Source organism: Venturia canescens, chromosome 1 (assembly GCF_019457755.1).
Source record: "Venturia canescens isolate UGA chromosome 1, ASM1945775v1, whole genome shotgun sequence".
Classification (NCBI taxonomy): Eukaryota; Metazoa; Arthropoda; class Insecta; order Hymenoptera; family Ichneumonidae; genus Venturia; species Venturia canescens.
Window position 1 is genome coordinate 22,568,362 of NC_057421.1, and position 23,337 is coordinate 22,591,698.

Sequence of the window (23,337 nt, forward strand, 5' to 3'; positions counted from 1 at the left end):
GCTAAGTTGCGGCCGCTCATCACGTGTCTCACCACAACTCTGTAAAATTCTACATGGCTGGTCGAATGTCCGTGACAGAGAAAGATATCACAAGATTTCAAAGTGCAATATCCCGGGAATCTCTCAATTGAAAGGAATGCTGATTGAGGACGTTTTGCATGAAGGTTGAAAAATAATTTATTCGATTTGAATCGAGTGCCTAGAAATTCGGCAAAAAACTAAAATATGAAATACGATTATGCTCATAAATACTACAATGACGGCTAGAAAGTTTGAAAACTATATTTGAATCACTTGAGCTCGCTTTCCGAGAAAGTTACCAATGGAATATTCATTTTTCGATCATAGACAAGGATTTTACTGAATTCTGAAAATCATTAGACGAAAATCTCAAATGGCCTGGAATTTGGTTTTATTTTGGCAACTAAAATTATTGAAGCAATCGTTTGAGTGATTTTTAAAGATTATGAATGTAGGACCTGGTGTATGGAGGAAAAGGAGCGCCCTCGGAATCTATTCTCTTCGCTTTGTCCCAGTAAAGAACTTTCCACAGAGCGTAACAATCTTTCTTGTTGCTCAAACGTACTGGTTCATGTCCCAATGGACCCCAGAGCCCATCGATTGAAGGTCTTTCTGATCTCGCATATAATTCTTCACCCGTTGAATTCACGATCTTTTATATATGGTATAAACTTAAAAAATTAACCATATTCATACGTTTATACAATATTCAAGATTTTCTAATGAATGCGAAATGCAAAAGTATATATTTACGTCATAATTTCCTCAATATCAAACAAATTTTTCGTTAATTTTTTGGAATCTATATATGGGCTTGCTATAACAGGAAAATAATTAAGTTAAAATTGACAATCGCGGTCTTCAAAAAATTCTTAATACATGATTTTCTAATAAGAATTTAAAAAACAATTTTCATAAATATTGTGATGAAATACGAACTTTTTTGTACAGGAATTTTGAGCGAATAAAAACTGGAAATTTCGTCGCTATATTATACTATTGTTGACTCAATAAACAAATAATCTCCGAACAGTAGAATATTATTATTTTTGTTCAATTGAGTTAATACCTGCATCAGAAATTCTTGTCCGAAGAGCAAATTTTCGCCATCTCTATTACATTTATCAGCTGATTTGATGACAAAACTATTGCGCATACAAGGAGTGAGTAAGGGGGATGCAACAAGATTGCAATCATTTGTTAAGTTGGATACTTTCGAGATGTGTTTGTCATGGATTGTTGCCGTCATAACAACCCCATAACCATTTTTATCATCCTCGGTCGCAATACTGGAAGTCGGGGGAGGAGAGTTGGGCATGTCAGGTGCTTTGAGCTGTATGCAGCTTCCAAATTTTACAAAACCATCAATGTCCTCTGACAACCGCGTTTTTTGCAATAAATTATGGAACATGTTTCTTGTCTGCTGCACAAGTAATTCTCCTTTTTCTCGTTTTTCTAAAAAAGATGCAACTTTTTCCTACACAAATATAACATTTTTAAATATATAATCATATACAAACTTAAACATAGAAAAAACTAAAGATTTGTTCGAATTTATCGACCAAATGTAAGGAATAATTTGTGAACTTATTCACTCGATTCCCTTCAAAAATAATATCCCACAGAAATGTGATGAGGAGACAAAATCTATATTTTCAACTTGGATTTGGCTTGAAATTCTTCAAATTCGATCGTTGATTTCACCAAAAGTATTTTTGGCAAAGCAGTTGATGAAAAAAAGTCTGTTATCTTGGATAACTATTAAATCATGAAGGAGGGGGGGGGAGGAAATTCAATCAAAAATTGTTATTAGAGTTTGATCGATGTTTGTTCAAAAATATAGACGATTCAATTTGAGACACCCCGTATATAGAATTTTATCTTGTAGTATTATTCGGAACACATTCTTATGGAACGTGAGAATTTTTTTAATTTTCATGATAAAATTGTCATTACGTGAGATAATGTAAGAATAGCAATGACCTGATAATGTAATTGGGAAAATACAATAAATTTTCTTACTTTCCCTAACTCGAGTTTCTGAAGCCAATTCCCTTTTTTGACAGTTGGATTATACATGATTATGTCTGATGGTTTATCATGAATATAAATCACTTGAGAAAGTATATAAAAAATTCTTCATGCACAGTATATTCTGAACATATACATTTATGCAAGATATTTTTTCGTCGTATCGAAAGATACATGCAATTCGTACAGCGTACAGCTACGCGGTTAATTATGACAACCGACACCAGGGCCACTACAGGCGTGTTTTGTCTTCGGTGAATTGAATACTACACACAATTCGTGCTTCAGTATTGCATACGTTTTTCTTAGTGTGAGTCGTGAGTGTTTTCCAGTAACCCAAAAAATACGTCATAGTAAAGACTTGTCGACGAAAGTCGTTACTTTTGATCCAAAAGAGGTCTCATTTCGTGAGTGACATCTTAGAATACAGCTTTCAAGTCCGAAGCAAAATCCGCAGTGCACATTCCATATTGATTGAGTGAAAAAAGTGAGCCGTAAAATGGCTGGAACACAATTATTATTGGCCGACGAAGATGTCGAAATTGGAGGAAAAGAAGAACATATTGGAGAAGGAGGCATACAAAATGATTTTGCCTATAATAACAATGTCAACAATGCACACATCAAGATTCGGATGGGTATAACCATAAAAATATGATCATTATTAAGAAAAATTTATAGATTTTATACGATGAGCATTATTAAAATACTCTCGTTCTATTATGATTTCCAGCTTTCTTGCGGAAAGTTTATGGTCTGCTGAGCATTCAGCTGCTTATGACAGTTATCGTTTCTGCTGTCTTCATGTCTTGCGATTCCGTCAAATTCTTCGTTCAACAGAAGTGAGAACAAAAATATTAATGAAATCAAAATAGCCTCGAGAATCCAATGATTTTTTGTCCACCTTTTTAGAGGTCCCTAAATTTACAGGCTACTATTGAATTTATTTCGAGAATATTTTCAACTGAAACGCTCAATATGTGATGAAGAATAAAACAATCACGAAATTTCAAACTCCGATTAATAATAAATCATTGTCATTTTGATAATCCAAATTTAGAACAGCAAAAACAAATTTAATTAACATTGCATAGAATTTTATAAATCTAGAAAATATAAAACCAATCAACAATTTTTAATAGACTCCCGGAGCTGCCAATTTCAAAAACGTGATTCACGTATACCATTGTTTATGTGAGATTTTTATGTCGACTGTTTGCAATTTACAGCAGTTGGACGGTTGGGTTGTCATTTATTCTGACAATGGGAATTCTCATAGCTCTACATTTCAAAAGACGAGAACATCCCATTAACTTAATTCTTCTTGGAGCATTTGTAAGTTTGATACTGTATTCTTTTTAGATTATATTCAGGGTCATAGACAGGAATATACAGAAAGTATTGTCATTTATTGATGTAGGTGAAATATGACATCAAATTCTTTGTAATGTTTGGATTAAAGATTTTATAGGAACGACCATTATTAAAATTTGTTATTCAAGTTCTTGGAGACTTTGTCTTAATCCGCTACATTATATCACTGTAGTTTCTTGAATAATGCGAATAATTGAAGAAACGAAAACAATGTTAATATTTTTCTACAATACTATCTTATAAGCAATACTAATGAGAAAACAAAGTTCTGCTACTGAACATAAATATAACTGGATGGGTTTGGAGGAATATGAACTTATCATCACTAATAGGAAAATTAAAATGGATAAATGAATTATTTAGGTAATTTCGTTAGAATGTTACTATAAATGGATAAAATCAACGAATATCATGCAAGGATATTCAATACTTGATGAAGTTGCAATCGTTTGCTATTATATAGATAATAGGAAACCATGTTTAATGTGTATTATTGATTTCAGACTTTAATCCAATCGTATACGGTGGGAATAGTGGTGTCAATGTATGAAACAGCCGTAGTGCTTGAGGCGTTGTTCATAACTTTGGTAGTCGTTTGCGGGTTGACCATCTTCACTTTCCAAACGAAACGAGATTTCTCTTTTCTCGGATTTGGGTAAGTTGGTTTATGACTGGGTGAATAACAAAAATCAATGACAATTATCAATGTTTTCATTGCAGATTATTTGCCGGATTGTGTGGACTGTTAGTCGGTGGTTTCATTCAGCTCTTTGTACAGAGTACCGTTTTGGAACTTTTCATTGGCATAGCCGGTGCTGTCCTGTTCTCAATCTTCATAATCTTTGATACACAACTACTGATGCACACCTTATCACCAGAGGAATACATCCTTGCCACTATCAACATCTATCTCGACATAATTAATTTGTTTTTACATATTTTACGGGCACTGGCTGCCTCAAGACAATAAATTATTCCCATTGTTTACCCTTCCTACTTTTTTGTTGCCTCGTTGTTAAAAGAAGACTACAAGTTATTACGCTAATTGTCTAAAAATAGTGGTAATAAATGACAACAGTATTTTGTTTCAATTTTTTTGTGGTTTTTTAGTTTTTATTTGTAAACATGTGACAGACACAAGACATTTACGAGCTCTCCATAGCAGCTGTAGTTTCCTCGGTATACTTGCCCTTGTCCTTGCCCAATGCAGCCAGACGACCCTTGCTACGTCTGTCTATGATCTTTTTACGGTCCTTGTCCATCTTCAGTTTTACGATGACAGTCTGCAAAACAAATTGAGAAACAATTCTATCAGACAGAACTTATTTTCAACAAATTCTACGACGATTTATTCGATAGAAAGTCAGAGCCATTTTTCTGCAGTAATTAGACGGAGCTTGACAAATCGATTCAATATCAGGAAAACCCTGACAAAGATTCAACAAGTTTCACTCGTTATTCCAATTCTTCGTGAATGGTTTGGTTCATCATGTTGAAATTTTAGCCAATTTGAAAGACATCGATTTTGGATTTTTTTCTCCATTCTCAATTTACTTCCATTTAAGAGGTATTAGATTGTATAGAAAAATAGGGATAGTTTGATCAACAGTATTAATGAATAAATGGGATTTTACTGCTGCGCTAAACTAATCATTTCAATGCAACCAAAAAATAATATACCTTGGAAGGATCGATGCCGACATACACACTGGCGCTGTTGGCTTTTTCTCTCTGGATCCTCTCGATGTATATAACAAATTTCTTTCTATACACCTGGATTACCTTGCCCACTTGCTGACCCTTGTAATGTCCTCTCACTACCTGTTAATTATCCAAGTGTAAAATAAGTCTCAATTCCTTGCATAATACCTTTCTAACTTGAAAAGTCATCAAAGTTTTTTATGTTATAACTATAGACAATTTAGCGATCACTGTTAATTTTTTTAAATTAGCAATTAACATAAAACCAAATTTTGTAAAAATAGTACATCATGAGTTTGATACCATCGAGTAATACACAAATTTCAATGAGTGAATCATCAAGTTATGCTGACGGCATGTATTTAAACTTCAATTAATATTCTCACCAAATTGATACAAAAAAATCTCTGAATATCTGTACACCAGCGATCGGTCATCGTGCAAAAAATTTGAACAAATTTTGTTGAAATGTTTCTCTGTATTTTTCATGGACAGACTCAACACGAAAATCTACTGCAGTTTGGTTATATATATAGCATAATGATTGTTTTTATAGAATCAAATATTTGATTTTCAATCAAAACATTCACAAGTGGTATTGACAAAACTTTAACGTAATTCTACCTTTGAGAATAGTAAATTTTATAGGCACTTTGTCCGTATTGTAACCATATACAAATATTTGTAACAAGGACATTGAGTTCTTTTGCTGCATTTTTTAGGATCGGAATGTCAAAAATTCATTACAAAATATACATTAACATGCTTAATTAATAAAGGTTCATTTTATCATTCACAATTTTCAAAAAAAAAAACAGCATTTTGAAATGGAAAGCAAACACATTTTGTTAATCTTAAAGATTAGATTTTGATTTTGAGATTTCTCAAGTTTTTGAAGGAAAAAATAATGAAAGAAAAATTTTAAAAAGTGAGATTTTACCTGGACTTCATCGTCTTTACGGATGGGCATGGAACGCACGTTGTACTTGAGGCGAAGCTCTTTCGAGAGTGGAGCGGACATTAAACGACGTCGTATATGAGAAGGTGCGGTAAAATGCCTCTTGCGGTTTTTCCTCCTCGAGAAGGATACCAGTTTGTTGAACTTCATTTTGCTGTCTCGTCTCCTGCAAAAAACTTGTTGCTATTAATGAATGTGTACGACGGTTAAAGATAGGTTACGCGGTATGGTTATACGTCGGGTATCGCTTGTTCAGAGTAGGTATGGTTGACATATTAACACGATTGATTATATACAAAATATTTTTGTTTAAACGAAAATATTGTCGTTCGTAGGTAAATTGATATCCAAGGTTTAATTATTATTCACGAATTTTGTGTATTTCGTCACTGATTCCTGCAGATTAATAAGATTCTCGCGAGAGAAACTCACCGATGATGGGAGATACAACCGCAAGGGAAACCGGAAGAATTATCGAAAGTTGTGCTATGTAGTATATAGACGTGAGCGCCACTGTAGGATAAGCGACGCGTGTCGTAAGTCGAGGAATATGTTTCGAGACGACAGGCATGAATTCGAACGCCTGATCGGAGCGCAATTTGTCGGTTACGAATTTTATGAATGAAAAGTTTAATGATTTTTTTTTTCATTAAACAAAAGAAGAATGTGTGAATATAAAATAAAAACAAGTGAGGAACAATGTTATTCGACGAATAAATTTCATGGGAATTCAATCCTTCTTGCAGAAGATTCAGTTGAATGATTCAGAAAATTTGTTCGAAAAACCACGAATAGGCAGCGCAGATATGTTGTGAAATAATATAAGTCCATTTACTTCTACCAAATTTAATAATTTCAAGTCCGCACAACGGAGTCCAGAGTCTAGACTTCACAAAAATTATTGAATAAATAAAAACTTTAAAATTGTAAATAGTAAATTCACTTACCCATAACTGCCTCAACTTGACAGCATTTATTTATTATACTTCTGTCTGTGTGTTGACACAAATGAAAAAAATAAAAATCCTTTTCCAACAAAGACTATATACGCGACAAAACTATTGGGAAAATGGTTTTTACATAATATGCGTACTTAAAATTAACATGCAAATGATGATTCTCAATTTGGGAAGATAGAAATCGCGAATTGTATACTATTCTGAGAATTTACGGATAATTGGCCATTCGCTCACATATGAAAATATAAATATAGTATGAAAAAAATATATACGAAATCAGAAAAAATAATGTGACGAAACTACATTGAGTCCGGTCGATAACTTATCTGTCAAGTCTAAGATGTTAAAATACTCGTAGAGCGCGCTCTTGTGCGCATCCCTTACGTCAATTGGTCAAATGACAAGTATAAAAATAAATTAAACAATCGAGAGTTAACCGAGTTAACCAGCTGTCCTCCTGTAGCTGAGTGCCACTGGCTTGTTATTGTGCGCAGCACCACACAGCGCGGCCATATTGTTATAGTCTTTCTACGCGTTTGACTTATCAATACTTTCGCCTTTTTTATTTTATTTGTCAGCTCAATTTACTTGCAATTAATAGAGCGCAAGTGCGGCTGAAATTGTGATAGCAAGCGGGAAACATAGCTAAAGACTAATAGAGAACAAGAGAGAGAGAAAGAAAGAGAGAGGGAAGTAAAGGTCAAACATCGTATTCTTGTGTGTCTATATTCAATAGCAGGTATGGGTTCGAACAGTGCCACGATGAGGAAATCAACAATGTGTAGAAAAAGCAAGGTAAACATACGCATAGTTACGACATACTTCTTTGCAAACTCCAGATTTCCATTATAGACAAAAGTATGCAAAATCCAACGATCAATTAAAAATAAAAGCATGTTCTCTTAAAAAGTTTCACATTTTCTTTTTTCAGATCAGTAGAATGGTGAAAGGGACCAACTCCTAGAGGGCGGATATCCACGATATCTTACTCTGCTTTCTGGAGATAACATTTATTTTTACTAGTATTATATTGCTCATATATACTTTTATATATATATATATATAAATATATCCTTGATATACACACATATATATATATATATATATATTCGTATATACAAAACATCAACTGACAGAGACATACCCATAGAAAAGTTCTCCTGCCGACACTGACGATCATTAGAAAAAAGAAATTTGCAAATCTTGCCATCTTCACATTAAATATGGGTTCATCGAGAGGAGAAGATCACAGTCTTAGCAGTGGGATATCCTTGCCGCAATGGATGAAAGGGCGCGGGGATGCGAGGTAGGCATTTTGAATTGATGAGAAAAAATCCACAGGTGCTCTCTAGCTGCGCGTCTCTCTGTCTTGAATTCCGAATCGCGCGCGTTTTCGTGTCGTTTAAATCGTCACTGTGGTTTCCCAACATCTTTGTTATTAATAGAGTACAGTCCGAGTCAAAAGTAATGTACTGAGAAGCGTTCAGTCATGCTCAGAGATAAAACAAGACACGACGCTTCGAGAATACGAGCTCCTATCGCGGCCAATATTCGGTCCCAATTCTACCTGTAGAATTTCGGCATAGATTGGAAAAATATGAGCTTACATCCTCGTGTTTTACAGGTACGAATTTGATCATACTTCGTTCAGTCCACCTTCGCACGACGATAATTTCTTCTGCATAAGATACGCGATTAAACCGTCGAAGGAAAAAAGCAACGATAATACGGCCACGGCCAGCGGCCAAGACGGCTATAGATCCATCAGTCAGGTATTGAACGAAAATACTAACTCGAACGTTACCGTCGTACACGCAAACAACCCCCCATCGTCGTCTACCAACACATCATCCGATTTAACCAACATCAAGGATTTCAAAAACATCGACTTCAGTAAACATCCATTACCATGTCAACCGTTTGTACCTGCTGCAGGTAAACACACGTTCTTATCACACTTTTCTCTCTTTTTTTTTTTTTTTTTTATTCTTTCGTAATAATAATTTACGGCTTATCTAAATATAGTTTCGCGTATCGAAATAACAGAGTACTTCCTTCACGTTTGCAACTTGTTTAATGTTTTTCATGATTTCTCGTACGATAGATAAATTTGGAATGTTTGTTTGAATTCATTTTGCTCTTATATTTCTCTACTGCGCACTTCGTGTATTGAGCAGTCATTGTATGTCGAATAATTCGACATTTAGATTTACTCGCTTAATTCGCTTACAATCGAATAGCTTACAGAAAAATGTTGTGGGGAATTACGTAAACTGATATTCGAGGAATTAGTTTATACGGTAGTTGATTGTACTAATTTGTTGTTTCATTTACACAGGAGGGAAGGAAGCGAATCCAGCAGCATTTCGATTGAGCAATAAAACAAAAATCGCAAAATCTCAGGGGACCGACGACGGTTTTCACAGTGAGCCAGCTCTATGTGGAAAATCAATAGTTCACGTCGCTAATCGTATGATGTCGAAAAAACTGGCTAAATTCGATACGGTGAATGAAGCGGCGGAGGGCTTGCAAAATAATGCGACAATGGAAGAGCAACTGCGGAACGAGAAACAACTTATGCGACGAGGAAGCAAATCACTGCCCGTCACGCCCATAGCATCGCCGACTTCGACACCCGACACTTCACCGAAATCTCGACGTAGAGGAAATACAAACAGATACTTCACTGGAACATTTGATCGTGACAATAAATACCAAACTGGTTGGCTATTGTCAAGTATTCTTGGCCAATCGAGAGAATTCGGAATCGGCACGAGCCACAAAATCCAAGAAGTTGACGAGGATGAAGCCCCTCCCCTCGATGTTGTACCGTCTAAATTTTTAAGCCGTAAAAAATCAATTTCATCGCAAAATCTTTCGTACCTTGGGCGAAACGAGGAGCAGCGTCAACAGCTGCCACAGCAATTGCAACCACAGCAGCAACAGCAACAACAATCACAACAACGGGATGACGATTCGAAGAAAGAATCGAGCATCTACACAAATGTTTTTAGAGCGAAGCCGTCGGAACTTCGAGAAATGAATTTTTGGTCCCCAACCTCTATGTAACACCACAAGTTTTTATCGCACCCTGAGCAATATGTATTATTCTTATTCAAACTAACAATCAATTCTATATCCACAGCGGACTAATTGAAAGCGTATAAGGCTTCGATTGTATCTGAAAATTCATATAAAACTACAATTGTCACTATGATTTTTCATCTATTTTGCATCTTTTTTTTTTATTCATTATATCACATTTGGTCAGATCCGATCCGATTCCTTGATGCCGTCGTACTAATACGTTATATCGAGTTTCCGAATTGCAATTCGAGCCTGATTTACGTCATACGGAATAATAAGGAAAGAAAGGGAGGTCGGAACGGTCTTTCCCGATGTCAACGAGAAACGGGAGACAAATAAAAATTAGAAACCGGATGGAGGCCAGGGTAACTCTACCCGACAGGTTAGAAAAATCGGTTTGCACGTGATCATGAATAAAACGGAGCTTCGTTGAAAAGGCTGCTGATGCAATTTGCTCTCGCGTTTCGATCGATTCGTTTGTATAAATAGGCCCTCGGTCCTATTGTTGAAATCATTCGATTCGCACCTTGCTTTCGATTAACTAGTCCTTTGCGCATACGAACAAAAGTTCTAACAAAAGAACCATGTTCAAGGTAAGAATAAATTTGTTAAAAAATACAAAATCCGATTTCCCAGAAAAACTGTATTATTTTATTTTTTCGTAGTTCATCGTTATTTGTGGATGTTTGATGGCAGTGGCCCATGCCGGTTTAATCGGTGGGGGACTCCTCACGAGTGTTCCAGTCGCCGCTGTCCAACCAACGTTGGCTCTTCGTCCTACCATTGCAACAGCTTCATCGTCTTCCAACATTGTTCGAGGAATCGGTTTGTACTTGTTTCTCCGAATTACGATTTTTTTCTTCATTTTTCTCGTTATAATAATGATCTTGGTATTTTTTTGTAATCCTGTAATCGAATTTAATTTTCCCCAGTTAAGTTTTTCTCCTATCGTTCGATTAAGGAGGTTGAAGCGTATCTTATGTTAAAATTATTTTCCAACTTTGCACATTAAAATTTTTTAAACAGAAAGCTTAAGACAGTATAAAACTTCTGGCGAGATATGTCGATGATTCACCGTCGTGAAATTGAGATATTTATTGTTGAAGTTAGCAATTTTTTGAAAGCTTTCATAAGAGCCCATGTTTAACCTTGTCATTTTCAACAATGAATATCTCGATTACCAGGCGGTGAAACCTCTCCAAATTTTTCACACATAATTAAGCGCTGTTCAAGAAGATATTCACGTAAATTTTCAATTCATTAATTTGGAATAATAAAATCTAATGTATTTTTCGTATGATGTCCTATATATATCGCTTCAACTTCCTTAACATATTAAAATTTGAAAAAAAAATCTATTTTCCATTATTTTTTACTTTTATATTGCAATGACATGATAATGCTTACTGATTGTGACCTTAAAATGCACGCAGGTCCGGTAGGAACAACCATCGTCGGGGGAAGAGCTTTGATCGGAGAGCAAGGTGTGACTACACTGCTTGCTCCTTCTGGTATTGCTGGAGGATTAGCAGTGAATGGTTACGGACTTGGTGCAGGTGGACCGATTCTTGGACTTTGGTAAATTGGAAAAATTTAAGAGCTCGTTGGTATAAAATCTCTCCCTCAATTCGCGATTTATGGTGTCACAGAATGTCTAATTGATGTAACAATATGATTAAATTCGATTGAAAAATAAAACACAAATAATATACTGAAAGTTTGTTTCATTCATTTCGGAATGTTGTTTGTTAAGTGATCGAGATTTTCTGTCGAAATTGAGAGCATGACACCGTTCGAAATAAAAGTTAGCGACGATTAGCGACGTGTTTAGTTTCTTCAAATGAAAATATTATTAGCTGCTCGTTTCATTGAATAATAATGAGTGAGTGGGTCGTCGATAGATAAAATCGAGAACGAAATTTTGAACGGTTAATGTTATCGGTTGTCCAGAATCACTAGAGCACAGACTCTGATGTGATAAATGAGAAAGCGACTCTGAGGAATTATTGGAATGTAAAAAAACTTTATTCCTTCTCTTCATCATAAACACTGTAAGAGCAATAGCTTGAAAAATACAAATCCATTTTATGTACAGACAAGTACAAATATAAGTAGAACATTCAACCCAAAATCTGTGTTTAGAATTCATAACAAAAAATGCTGTCAATGGTGTTTGATCCATTTGTATGATCCGTAGTATATAAAATCATTTCGTTTCGCCATTTCATCAGCCTCTCGCGGTCCACGCGACGAATATCTGTAAATCGAACGTTTTTCGTTACAGAATTAATAGCACACTTAAATAATTAGCTACATTTTTTAACTCATGATTTTTAGAATCAGATTTCAACGAAAAATAAATGAAAGGGAGAAAAGTAAGGAACAATATATCGTTTTACTAACTCGTAAGGAATAGGCTCAATTTTTTCTTGCTCTATACGATGCAAAAGCGGCGTGAAAATTCTCCACGCCTCGGACAATTCGTCGCTGCGGACAAAGTGCATCTGAGAGCCACAAAACACATCGAGGATTAATCTTTCATAAGCGTCTGGTAGTTTTAAATCCTGAAAATAAATCGTTCATCAATTATACGGATATTAAAGAAGAAACAATAAAAAATAATGATATTTTAAAAACAATCAAAAATGATGATTCGAAAATTGCTGTACTTTGTATCTCCGACTGTATGTCAGATCGAGCTCCGTTTCTTCCATGTCGAATGTAATACCAGGTGATTTTGTCATCATTTTCACGTACAGTGCTTCGCCCGGTTGTACACGAATAACCAACTCGTTTCTTTTCGCTTTTCCTTCGAATATGTCGCCGGGTACATCACGATATTGAATTCTCACTTCCGCTTTACGCTCGTTCAAAGCTGCACATGCATGAAGGCAGTAATGATGAGAGCAGCAAAAAAAATGTTAAGTGTGTATGAGAGCTTTATACAGAGCTGATTCCCCTTGTATTGACTTTGGGCTTCGAATACTCTTTTATATATCAACAGTAATGTTTTTTCCAACTTCTTTGATTGTATTCCAGCTATACGAGCGAGACGCAACTTTTGTCTCAAGTTTTTTAGCTCTAATGGTTTTTGTACGAGCAATCTTCAAACAGTTTGTGATGTACAAGTTGACGCAGTTACCAAAGTACATTTAGTGAAATGAAGATAATCTCTCATTTCAAAAATTCATTCCCCTACAGGAAGATATACTTTGCAACGCGAAATTTGACGGAACGAATTTGGTGAATTTGTTTTGAAGTTTATCGGCAGTTGTAGAAGCGAAGAAATTCTTACCTTTGCCACATTTTAAAATGAACGGTACTCCGTCCCAACGTTCGTTATTTATCTTTACAATGGCTTGGGCAAAAGTCGGTGTATTGGAATTTGAGGGAACGGTTGGATCGTCGAGGTAACCCAATTGGGCCTCGGGATCTTCCAGTTTTGGATTGCCAACGTATTGACCAAGCACAACGTCATCGAGGTCCAACGTGTTTATGCACTTGAGAACTTTGACTTTTTCGTTTCTGTAAAACAACAGCATCGTCATATAATTTTAGCGCTGAGAAGCATGTGAGTGAAATATTAAAAGTCTCCGGAATTTTGAATTAATGCTTTTGCTTCGATTTGCTTCGATGGGTCAGTTATTCGCACGGAATACAACGCACATTTCAGGATAAACTTTCGGAGTAACGTGCGAGTATTCGTAAAATAATTAGACAAAAAAATAACCTTATGTCGTCAGGATTACACGACACCGGTTTCTCCATGGCGACGAGAGAAAGTATTTGCAAAAGATGATTTTGCATGACGTCCCTGATGATGCCAAACTCGTCGAAATATCCGCCTCTGCCACCAGTACCGAAAGGCTCTTTAAAAGTAATCAGTACTGAAGCAATGTGGTCCCTGTTCCACGTCGGACCGAACATTCTGTTGCCAAATCTTAATGTCATTAAATTCTGTACCATTTCCTTGCCTAAATAATGATCGATTCGGTAGATTTGTTCCTCGTTAAAAAGACTGCCCAGATGATTCGACAGCTGCTCCGACGTGCGGGCGTCGCGTCCGAATGGTTTTTCTATTATGACTCTGGTCCATCCTCTGCAACAATAAAACGAGTTCGTATAATTAACCAATTCGAATCCCAGATTGCGAATTCTCCATTGAACTCGCCTACCGAAAGTCTGGCTCAAAAATTTATCTTTATCCTCCACTTTCAAATTCTCAATTGCCTCGTGCACAACACTACCAACATTCACAATAATTCGTCATGTTCGAGGAGGATTAACGACTACGAAAATTAAGCAGTTTGACCGAGAACAGAAGCTTCGATCCGAAAGTCAGAGATCCGGATAACTCGAAACAAGTTTTTTGCCAGTCCCTGATTGAGCGTCAGCCTTCGAAGAAATACCCGACATAATCACTGAAATACAAACTTTCTGCCCATGCAAGAAGACCGTATGTGAACGGTGACCGGTTCAAAAACCGTGGGTGGAAGAGCGAGATAAAATAATCGATTGGCAGAGACCCCCTTCTCCTGCTGCTCGAGTTCCTTGTTGAGTTTCACGAAATCCTCCTTGGAATCGTAATTTCCGCTTGTGTAATGATTCAGTTTCCAGAACTCCTCATATTTCGTTTCTTCTCCAGGTTTCAATTTCATCCAAGGATCGCATTTTTGCCGCAGCTCGCTGATGCTCATTTTGCTTCTAGCATAGCCAAAGAAAGTTGTAGTTTTTGGTAGCAAGTTGTCCCTGAAGAGCCACCACAGAGTAGGATAAATTTTCTTCTTCGCAAGGTCACCCTGTGCAATGTTCAATTATTCAGAATTATTCTCGAGTCAGTTTTACAATAAAAATAGATGCTCGTGTCGAAATCCGCCTCGGGCGATTTTTCCGCATACGCGTCGCACTTACCGACGCCCCCAGGGTGACGAACACGTGAGGTATATCGCCGTCGTAGTGATGCCCTTCCATGTGATCCATTTCCTGCGACCTCAACGATTGCCTGATGAGAATCAGGCTCTCCTCCGTCGACGCTCCTACGAATTTCAAAAAATTTGCTTCACTAGATTTTTCAGACCATTTTTTTTCTCACGACTATCGAATCATCACTTTTTTTCTAACGTTTTTCTAACCGGGAGGAAAGAAACAGAAACCTCCTTAAAATCGTTTCAAATCTTTCAATGACGAAAAACTCGCACAGATTCGGTGTATTAAACATCTACGGACACAAAAAATCACTCGGCTAAGAAAACAAAAAGGTAAGCGAGTGTAAAGAAACGTAGAATAATGTAATCTTCTATTCTGGGAATGTGTGTAATGTTATCTCAAAATCAGTTGAGATTCAGAAGTGGATGGTACGATTTCTTATAAACGATCGTAGTCAATCGTCGATTGTCAGGTAATTTAGTTTTTTTTTTTTTTTTTTCAAATTTTTATAATTTTTTTGAATGTTGGAATTTAAAATTTGATAAAAAAATTTCAGATATATTTATTTCAGTTACAATGCACGCTTTTTCTAATCGTCCATTCGAAGAGACGATTTCGTCAAGTTTTCTCGGATAAAATCGACGTCGTGGGTCTTGGAAAATGAAAACGTAATTTAATCAACATAAATATAAAACCCGAATCAAAATTCAAATAAGGAAAGCGAACTCGTGATTCTGGTAGTTACGAAGCCAATTCCCGACTTCGAGACAATTTCATAACGAAAAAATTCAAAAAAGCATCGCACTCAGGAATTTCAGTGTTTCTCAATGTCCGTTCCGGATTTTCGATTAAAAAAAGGCGAAAAAATTTGAAAAATGATGGCTGAATTACAAAAATGAAAAACTCAATTGAAACAATAAAAAAAATGATTGTTCATTCGTTCATTTTTATTTCAGACAAATTTTTTCAAAGCGTCGATTGTAACGGTTATTGAAAATGTATGCTGTCAACATCTGAGAAAACACTGACTCTTTTCCAATGTTCTACCACGGATGTTCGGTAAATCATAGAGCACTTACTGAGCATTGTCGTTTCGTCGTACAACAATTAACTGGATAATAATTGTTGATCAAAGTGTGGATGTGTATTTCGAATCCGTGCGCGTGGCGCGTGTTTAGGTGAGCGATGTCGATCCTACGTCAATCGATAGCGCACTGAATGTGTCATGAGTCGTTGAGAGAAAATCGGCTTACGAAAGGACAAAACTGACGCTTCAGTCGACGTGAATACGACTACATAATCATTCGTTATTTACTACAAAGTACGATTATATTGAGAGTCGAAGTAGCGGCGCTATACAACTATAGAAATTTTCAGGTGGCTACGAACTGTACGTCCGAGCCGTCCTCTACAAGCGCGATGTTTACACACCGCGCATATGTATGAAAATAACACGACCACGTTCGAAAAATTCCTGGAAAATGATCTCCAACGGTCGCCGGTATACACGGAATTCAGTAGTTCCAGTGAATTTTTTCATAATTGACATTTTTATAAATTGAAACGACACCGCTCCGCGATAAGTGCCGAATAATGTGTATATTCGTCCATAAAAGGGATCGAGATAGAAAATCGCCTAGTAAAAGTGCCTATAAATATGGATAATTCGTTTTGACCCCATGAGCTGAGCGATGAAGAAGACGCGGAAGTTGAAACGAAAGTCGAATACCCAGTTTCAAACGCATGTGTTTGTCGTTTAGGAATATACACGCACGCGTATATCAAACATGTGGTAAGTTGGTGTCGTGTGGCGTGATACACGCTGACATAACGAAAAAGTGTGATTAGCCGTGACCTTGACGGATAAGCTGAATAGAATGTACATATACACGAGCATTTCGAGTTCGTGTTCACGTATGTGTATTCTTGTGTATGTGTATAGACGCGAAATGTTTTTTCGATGATTTTCCCTTTCGCTTTTGCATTTCATTGTCGCACATGATACGTGCCTAACTCCACACTACGCGTTGGATAGTCACGTTCAGTGCCTAGTTCTCGAGATTATGTCAACGATTTTTTCCTCTACTCTATTATTGCATGTCGTGATTGCATCGCCGATCGACGCGATACGGAAACGATAATTATCGTCAGTAATTTTTTGTGATGAGCTCGTAGGAATGAAAACTTACTTCGGTGGCTGTTGGCCATTGTAAAAACTCGTAATGTTTGTTTGACAACTCGACCGAAGGATCTGTGAGACACACACGGACACAGCTGAGTGTGTAGCGTGTGTAGCTGGGGTAGCTGGAGAAATTCAGAAATCTATGATTCTTCGCCGTCCCACGATACCGTTAGTCGGCACGCCATAACTAGCTTGGGGGCAGCACCGTTCAATCGATGTTGTGCATGCTTTTACAGTATCGCTCGTTTTCATAGATTAGATTCTTTTAGAGGAAGAAAATATTTGTATTTCCATATACGCTATGAGTTTTGTGCAAGCAGAGAAACCAATGATCAATCTATTTTTTTATGTGGTATGGGTTAGGCGCGTTGTATATATATATATTGTGTACTTTTTTATCACGATACGGATACTGGGATATTGATAACCGATTTTTGAGCAGATATATAGACCAGGCCGAAAGGCCGGAAGTTCAAAACATCTTGTGAGGTGATTTGCTACTCGATTTTTCTGTCTCTCGTTAAATTTAATCTTTTTTGGTTAAAAGTGACCCAATAAATGTTGTGACAGTCTGGTAAAATGTTCTGGAACTCGGAACATGGCAATGTAACTATTTCAACAAGGGACACATCGCGGTGTCAACAATAAACGATATGTTGACGATATATACCTTAACCTTCAAAATACGTGTATTTATTTTACCGATTTTTTAATAAAGCTCGAGATAATAAGCATGGGAAATAAAAATACTCCGAATATGCAGTTTTGACGAAGTTGTATTCCGATTCAGATTTTAATTAAACAGGACTTTAAACATGAGTTGTGCACTCATCCTATGTCCAAACAACTGCATTTTGAAAATTGAACCGAGTTCAAACCGTTCGGAAGAAAACGGGCCCAGTGAGGGAAAACGGTTTTCAGGCACCCGCAAGGCAGAAAACCTGGAGTTATTACTCATCCGAAACGTGAGACTTCGTAAAAATGTTAATATGCTCAAGTCTCGGAAACGCGCTCGTAATGTGTATAATAAAATGCAAAAAATGTATTGTAAAACACCCAGTCGTCGTCGATTCTGCATTGGAAGGCGAAAAAATGAATTTCTCGCACTCCTTTTAAGACACTCCCAAAATAAGATTCACACGGCCATATTATAGTGTGATTTGTCAAAAATAACTTTGTTAGTGGCGATTCTTTCGTGCGATAATCCTCGCGGAACTGCGAATAAAATGAAAATCGTTAAAAAGGCGGTAAACGCGTGAGTGCGAGACAGATAATTCAGTAATGAAAACAATTCTTCTTTTTTATAATATATTTTCGGAAAAAAAAAACACCAGAGGTAGCTGCAGTTTACTGATTAGGAAACTGCCTGACCATTCGAGCAAGATTTTTGACTCGACTTGTTATCGATCGAGTTACGCTCTACATCGCGCCTCAATCGGTAAGCTTAATGTTTTACCGTACAGCAACGCCCTCTCGCTTCAAAATCATGTTTCTTTGGCGCGTAAAATACAAAAATCGGAAGCAGATGAAATACTATTGCAAGTTATCAAATTTTTCACGGTTGATATTGAAGCATCAGAATTCTGAACATCGAACCATTGATTAAAATAAATTTTCATCCTTTTCACACATTTCACTGGATTTTTCCCAACACCTCAATTCTCTTGGATGTGAAAACTCCTTAACGAGACGAGACGACATGAAAAATTTATATTCTATGAATATTTCCGTACATGCATGAAAAGATTCGTGTATATGTACGCGGCTGTATAAATTCTTTGAAAGGAGCATCTATTTTCAGTGACTGGAGCAGTTCTCACTTGCATATCGATCGTCTGCACTTTTAGAGTCAAATAAAAACGAACGAAAAGTGAATACACGGGGACACTACCGGAAGAGTCTTCTTTATAACCTCACGAGATAGTCGAGAGTCTTACCTTTTGAAATCATACATATGTATATGCCGTTGTATTGTGGAAGTGAGGGAGTTAAAAAATTCTCTATGACCCATTGAGAGAATGAATATACTCGTGTAAAAAAAAACATTCGAAGCAATGGAACACAAAGTGTAGAGAACACGTTTCACGAGGGTCAAGGTCAAACACAAATCCGACAAAAAATAACCGTGCATGAAAATCTTCGTTCGTTCGTACACAGAATGCCCGTTGAAGGGCGCTCTGCGTGTCTGCGTCAGAGGTCGGCGAACTTTTTAGCTATTCCGAATATCGAACTGCAAAGAAAATATATTTTTGGCTTTCGAAGGTCGAAATTGGTTGGAAGAGCTGATTATAAATGAAACCTCTGAGGTAGGAAATAAGGAAAACAGAGCAAAATATGTATTACATTTCATCAAGTCGCGATATTTGTCGTGAATTTTACGAACATGCTATAGACAGCTCCTCTATATTTGGTGACACAAAAAAAAACAAAAATATGTGATTGGTTTTATCGAAAGATGTGATCTCGCCAATCAGGAAGCCAACTTTTCATCGAGCTATTTTTCAGAAAGTTACAATAGTTCGAAAATTACGTGAATATTTTTTTGAAAATATCAAATAAACGTTTCTAACGAATTTTCATCGATTGAATACTTTTATATTTGACTAAATTCATTGAATCGAATCTCATGTCCTGCTGATGGAAGCGGAGGATCTTCTGTCTTCTGTTGTCGCGGGTAAACGCGCCGCGACAACACCGCGGCTCCCGATAACTTTGAAATCTTGCTTCGTGATTATTATCGTATATCGAATAAAAGTTTACTTTGGATTGGCATAATATATCTTCTGAAGCGTAATAAGCGATGAAATACGCAATGACATTGCGTATCGTGTCGAAATTTTCTACGAAGAGTGAAAATTCAGAGTTTAAAACTCACGATAAAACGAATACTAACGTTCAACGAAAATGTCATCATCCATTTCGTATTTCGTACAGTCATCCATTTCATTCGCCATTATAGCACTATCGTATTCGGAAGTATTCGGAGTGGGAAAACCTAACATAACCTACAAATTACGGATGTATCGTGTTAACTGCGGAAAGATTATAAAGCGATAAGAATTTTGGTTCGACACATAGCGAAAAACATGATAACATGATAAAAAATAATAAGGCTACCAGCAGAGTTAAATCGTCTTTAATAATTTCGTGTATACATGCGCGATCTGACACGGCGTAACCATTATTTCCTCATACGATCACGCTTTCGTCTTACAAAACCACGTGGCATGTACAAGATGTTTCAAAAATCGCATTCCAAGCAAAACATAATTACGGAACGCGAGCCGTTGAGTGGTCAGTTAAAATTCTTCTTATTTGTGGTTATTGCAGAAAACTCCGATGACGGAACGTGATTGTTGGGAATGCAACAAAATTTCCCCATTTTGTCGACGAGCTTTTGGTGGCTTAAAAATAAAACCTGTAAAAAAAATGGGGGCGTCCCAAAGGTGACAAAAGAGAGGAACAGTGAAAATAATATTCGCGTTGGATTACATCGTTGCAAACACAAATTCCATTAAACTTTTACAGGACGAAAGTTAAGTCAGTTTCCATTTATATATGTGGAACGATCATGGACGACATTTCGTCAGTCACCGTAACTGCTTCGACGCTTTGTACATTCGACGTAGTTTGTTTTCGAAGAAATTTACAGTACAAATTCCAAAGTATGCTACCGCGATGAAAAATATTTGACTAATACGCGCACCATTGTTTGAGTGAAAAATATGATTTTCTCTCTTATCGTAAATCGAACAAACGATCGAATTGAAACTTTGATTTGTACATATGAATAAATAAGCGAATAAATTGACCAATTTTTCCCTGAATATAGATCGCTCAGGCACACTTTTTCCGTTTCAACATTTCGTAATCGGGTCATCGGATTTGAGCTCTAATTGATTTGTACATCGAGAATGACGTATAAGCCCGATAAATGACAAACAACTGATTAACTCAGAATTTCACGATAATTCTGACCTGGAAAAACCTCTCTTTGAATTTTCGGACATCATTTATCTACATCGTTCAAAGTGTTGGGGCGATGGAGCTACCGAGATTTGGAAAATGTAACTGCACTGCGAATAGAATTCCATTTTACGATCTTTTTTTTTCATACAACACACGTTGAGACCCAACCGCGCATTTGTTATCTTTTCCAAGGGTCAGACATTTTTCAAATAACGAAACCACTTTCTTGAGCGCACAAGATTTTTTTTTGTCAACCTGCTTCACGCGACCAATGTCAACATTTTAGTGTGAATAATATCCCCCAACGTTTTGGCAGCACTGTCGAACTAAACAGGTTATGTTGCGGAAAACCGAACGTACCGCGATCGATCCAATATATGATAATGTACATCCATCGATCAACTTTACAGTTCCCAATCAATCATGTAATATTTTAGTATGTCAAAAAAAATCTTCATGTTATATCGCAGCGCTCCGTTCTCTTTGTTTCGGACCGAAAGCGAGAGCGCTCAATCACGTGTCAACGCGGTCGATCTATCGCCGGAGCCTCGTCCCAAAACAAACGGACAAGTCTACATATAGTAAGGAAAATATTTAATAGTATACTTAAGGCGGACTTAGCCTTTCATCGCATACGAAATAATTTATCAACGAATTCTCTTGACGAGACACGAGTGATATGAATTGTTCTCTTCTTATTTTTTTGCTTTCAACCTCGACGATCATTATTTGAGTTCAATTTTTTCGTTTATTTTTTTGAGTCATCGATATCGAATATGTAGCTGGAAAAATTTCTGTTATAAATTGTGGGGTAAGAAACAATGATGGATTGAATAGAGTTAAAAAAAAAATGAGAATCCTTATTTTCAACTATTATTATTTATTGCGATATGTTGAACACTGTGGTTGTTATTGCTTGCGTTGAAATCTCGTTGCATTTATACAAGCGATTATTAATTTGAGCAACGAAGGAATGGGCTCGGAACGATTTGGCCGTTCGTCGACCTCACTTGTGGTACATCTTTCGACACATCCAGTTTCAACCCTCAGCAATATATAACCATCTGTTCATAAAGGGGAATATGTCACGGAGGTTATCAAGGTTCTTGTATTTATTCCATTTATTTTGAATTGCGATAAGATGATTATTTACATTCGTCAGCCCGAACAGACCATCCACGTGTTGATCCGGCCACATTGCACCACTCAGCACATTTTTCGCGATAAACGTTGTACAAGCGAAGAAGCGAAAATCCTTGTCCCTATCGTTGACTTATTGTCATCATTATTATTGTTATCTGTTTATCAAGAAATTATCGAAAGCCCAAAACGGTCGCGACCCACAGAGCCACGGAACGGACGAAAATCTAATCGCCGAGCACTGAATCGCCGTTTGTTCGTATATCTCATATCTCGAGAGGAAAACGGTGAAGAATTTGGAGATATGAATTTTGTAGAATTTGGGAGTACCACGCGTAGAGAAAATGTACATTTTTCATGACTAGTCACAACGAAATCTGAGTTCACAGTTTCATCACACACCGACATGCACTCTCGACATTAACGTTCGAGCAAAACTCTGGTGGTCAACTTGGAAACTTCGAATTAAAAAAATTAGATCAAGAGCCCGTTTTATTGGTTATGTTACACGCTCAGAAAAAATGTAAAACGCTCTCAAGAATAAAAGAACAATTTAGAATCGATTTTTCTAGTAGGTTTTCAGCTTGAGCTCAGTAATGACTTCGACCAGCGGGACGTATGGCAACAAATAACGGTTTGGCAAACCCGAGATTTTCAAAATTCACACGCGGCTACACGTTATCGTTTCAAACGTCATCGGCCATTCTTCTCCATAGAACTTTATTGTTGAACTCGTATTTCCAGAGTTACGATTACGCGCGAAGATTAATACCGATTGCACGAAGAATTTCTGCTGAAGTTTATTTTTTCTCGTTTTCCTATCTTGTAATATATTTGTAAAACTGACGCAAGCCAAGAGTGATATGTCCTGTGCATATTCGAACGCGCGAATAAAAAACTCACTCGTCATCTTTCTTGTTATTGAAACAAGAACCGTTAAAAAAATGATCTTTATTCAATAGTCATCGGACGTTTTGGCTTTTAGATCC

At 36.7% G+C, this 23,337-nt stretch overlaps 6 protein-coding genes and 3 long non-coding RNA genes across 11 annotated transcripts; 4 read left to right on the plus strand and 5 right to left on the minus strand.

The window, feature by feature from the left end:
- Window positions 1–26: 26 nt before the first annotated feature.
- LOC122411476 (cilia- and flagella-associated protein 161) lies at window positions 27–2,179 on the minus strand. Its single transcript, XM_043420294.1, has 2 exons — window positions 2,044–2,179; window positions 27–1,498 (listed from the first exon to the last, which is right to left on the minus strand). Exons 1-2 carry the CDS (start codon window positions 2,098–2,100, stop codon window positions 1,013–1,015), a joined length of 543 nt encoding a protein of 180 aa, XP_043276229.1. The 5' UTR covers window positions 2,101–2,179; the 3' UTR covers window positions 27–1,012.
- A 196-nt stretch (window positions 2,180–2,375) lies between these two features.
- LOC122411462 (protein lifeguard 4-like) lies at window positions 2,376–4,517 on the plus strand. Its single transcript, XM_043420258.1, has 5 exons — window positions 2,376–2,690; window positions 2,786–2,894; window positions 3,282–3,387; window positions 3,930–4,081; window positions 4,147–4,517. The coding sequence occupies exons 1-5, from the start codon at window positions 2,552–2,554 to the stop codon at window positions 4,394–4,396; spliced, it is 756 nt and encodes a 251-aa protein (XP_043276193.1). The 5' UTR covers window positions 2,376–2,551; the 3' UTR covers window positions 4,397–4,517.
- Window positions 4,507–8,783, minus strand: RpL26 (ribosomal protein L26). 2 transcript variants are annotated; one of them, XM_043420281.1, is made up of 4 exons: window positions 8,652–8,783; window positions 6,068–6,251; window positions 5,107–5,247; window positions 4,507–4,709 (listed from the first exon to the last, which is right to left on the minus strand). In XM_043420281.1, coding segments are annotated over exons 1-4 (465 nt in total). In that variant the 5' UTR covers window positions 8,654–8,783; the 3' UTR covers window positions 4,507–4,571. The 2 variants fall into 2 exon arrangements, with proteins under 2 accessions (XP_043276216.1, XP_043276206.1); XM_043420271.1 differs by lacking the exon at window positions 8,652–8,783 and adding an exon at window positions 6,518–6,750.
- On the plus strand, window positions 7,496–10,261 carry LOC122411456 (uncharacterized). Its single transcript, XM_043420244.1, has 5 exons — window positions 7,496–7,839; window positions 7,976–8,066; window positions 8,195–8,350; window positions 8,669–8,979; window positions 9,383–10,261. Exons 3-5 carry the CDS (start codon window positions 8,268–8,270, stop codon window positions 10,111–10,113), a joined length of 1,125 nt encoding a protein of 374 aa, XP_043276179.1. The 5' UTR covers window positions 7,496–7,839; window positions 7,976–8,066; window positions 8,195–8,267; the 3' UTR covers window positions 10,114–10,261.
- Window positions 10,262–10,564: 303 nt separating this feature from the next.
- Window positions 10,565–11,848, plus strand: LOC122411485 (uncharacterized). Its single transcript, XM_043420307.1, has 3 exons — window positions 10,565–10,724; window positions 10,797–10,956; window positions 11,565–11,848. The coding sequence occupies exons 1-3, from the start codon at window positions 10,716–10,718 to the stop codon at window positions 11,711–11,713; spliced, it is 318 nt and encodes a 105-aa protein (XP_043276242.1). The 5' UTR covers window positions 10,565–10,715; the 3' UTR covers window positions 11,714–11,848.
- LOC122411502 (uncharacterized) lies at window positions 10,760–11,645 on the minus strand. Its single transcript, XR_006261165.1, has 2 exons — window positions 11,539–11,645; window positions 10,760–11,037 (listed from the first exon to the last, which is right to left on the minus strand). It is a non-coding gene; the product is annotated as an uncharacterized lncRNA (long non-coding RNA).
- A 286-nt stretch (window positions 11,849–12,134) lies between the features above and the next one.
- Window positions 12,135–17,391, minus strand: Zw (glucose-6-phosphate 1-dehydrogenase Zw). 2 transcript variants are annotated; one of them, XM_043420120.1, is made up of 8 exons: window positions 17,247–17,391; window positions 15,043–15,167; window positions 14,566–14,930; window positions 13,862–14,230; window positions 13,427–13,656; window positions 12,801–13,006; window positions 12,535–12,695; window positions 12,135–12,388 (listed from the first exon to the last, which is right to left on the minus strand). In XM_043420120.1, exons 1-8 carry the CDS (start codon window positions 17,263–17,265, stop codon window positions 12,295–12,297), a joined length of 1,569 nt encoding a protein of 522 aa, XP_043276055.1. In that variant the 5' UTR covers window positions 17,266–17,391; the 3' UTR covers window positions 12,135–12,294. The 2 variants fall into 2 exon arrangements, with proteins under 2 accessions (XP_043276055.1, XP_043276062.1); XM_043420127.1 differs by lacking the exon at window positions 17,247–17,391 and adding an exon at window positions 16,137–16,274.
- LOC122411501 (uncharacterized) lies at window positions 15,151–22,226 on the plus strand. The gene is made up of 5 exons (XR_006261163.1): window positions 15,151–15,529; window positions 15,614–15,725; window positions 16,014–16,849; window positions 20,570–21,789; window positions 22,180–22,226. It is a non-coding gene; the product is annotated as an uncharacterized lncRNA (long non-coding RNA).
- On the minus strand, window positions 22,069–23,324 carry LOC122411496 (uncharacterized). Its single transcript, XR_006261158.1, has 2 exons — window positions 22,362–23,324; window positions 22,069–22,272 (listed from the first exon to the last, which is right to left on the minus strand). It is a non-coding gene; the product is annotated as an uncharacterized lncRNA (long non-coding RNA).
- Window positions 23,325–23,337: the final 13 nt, after the last annotated feature.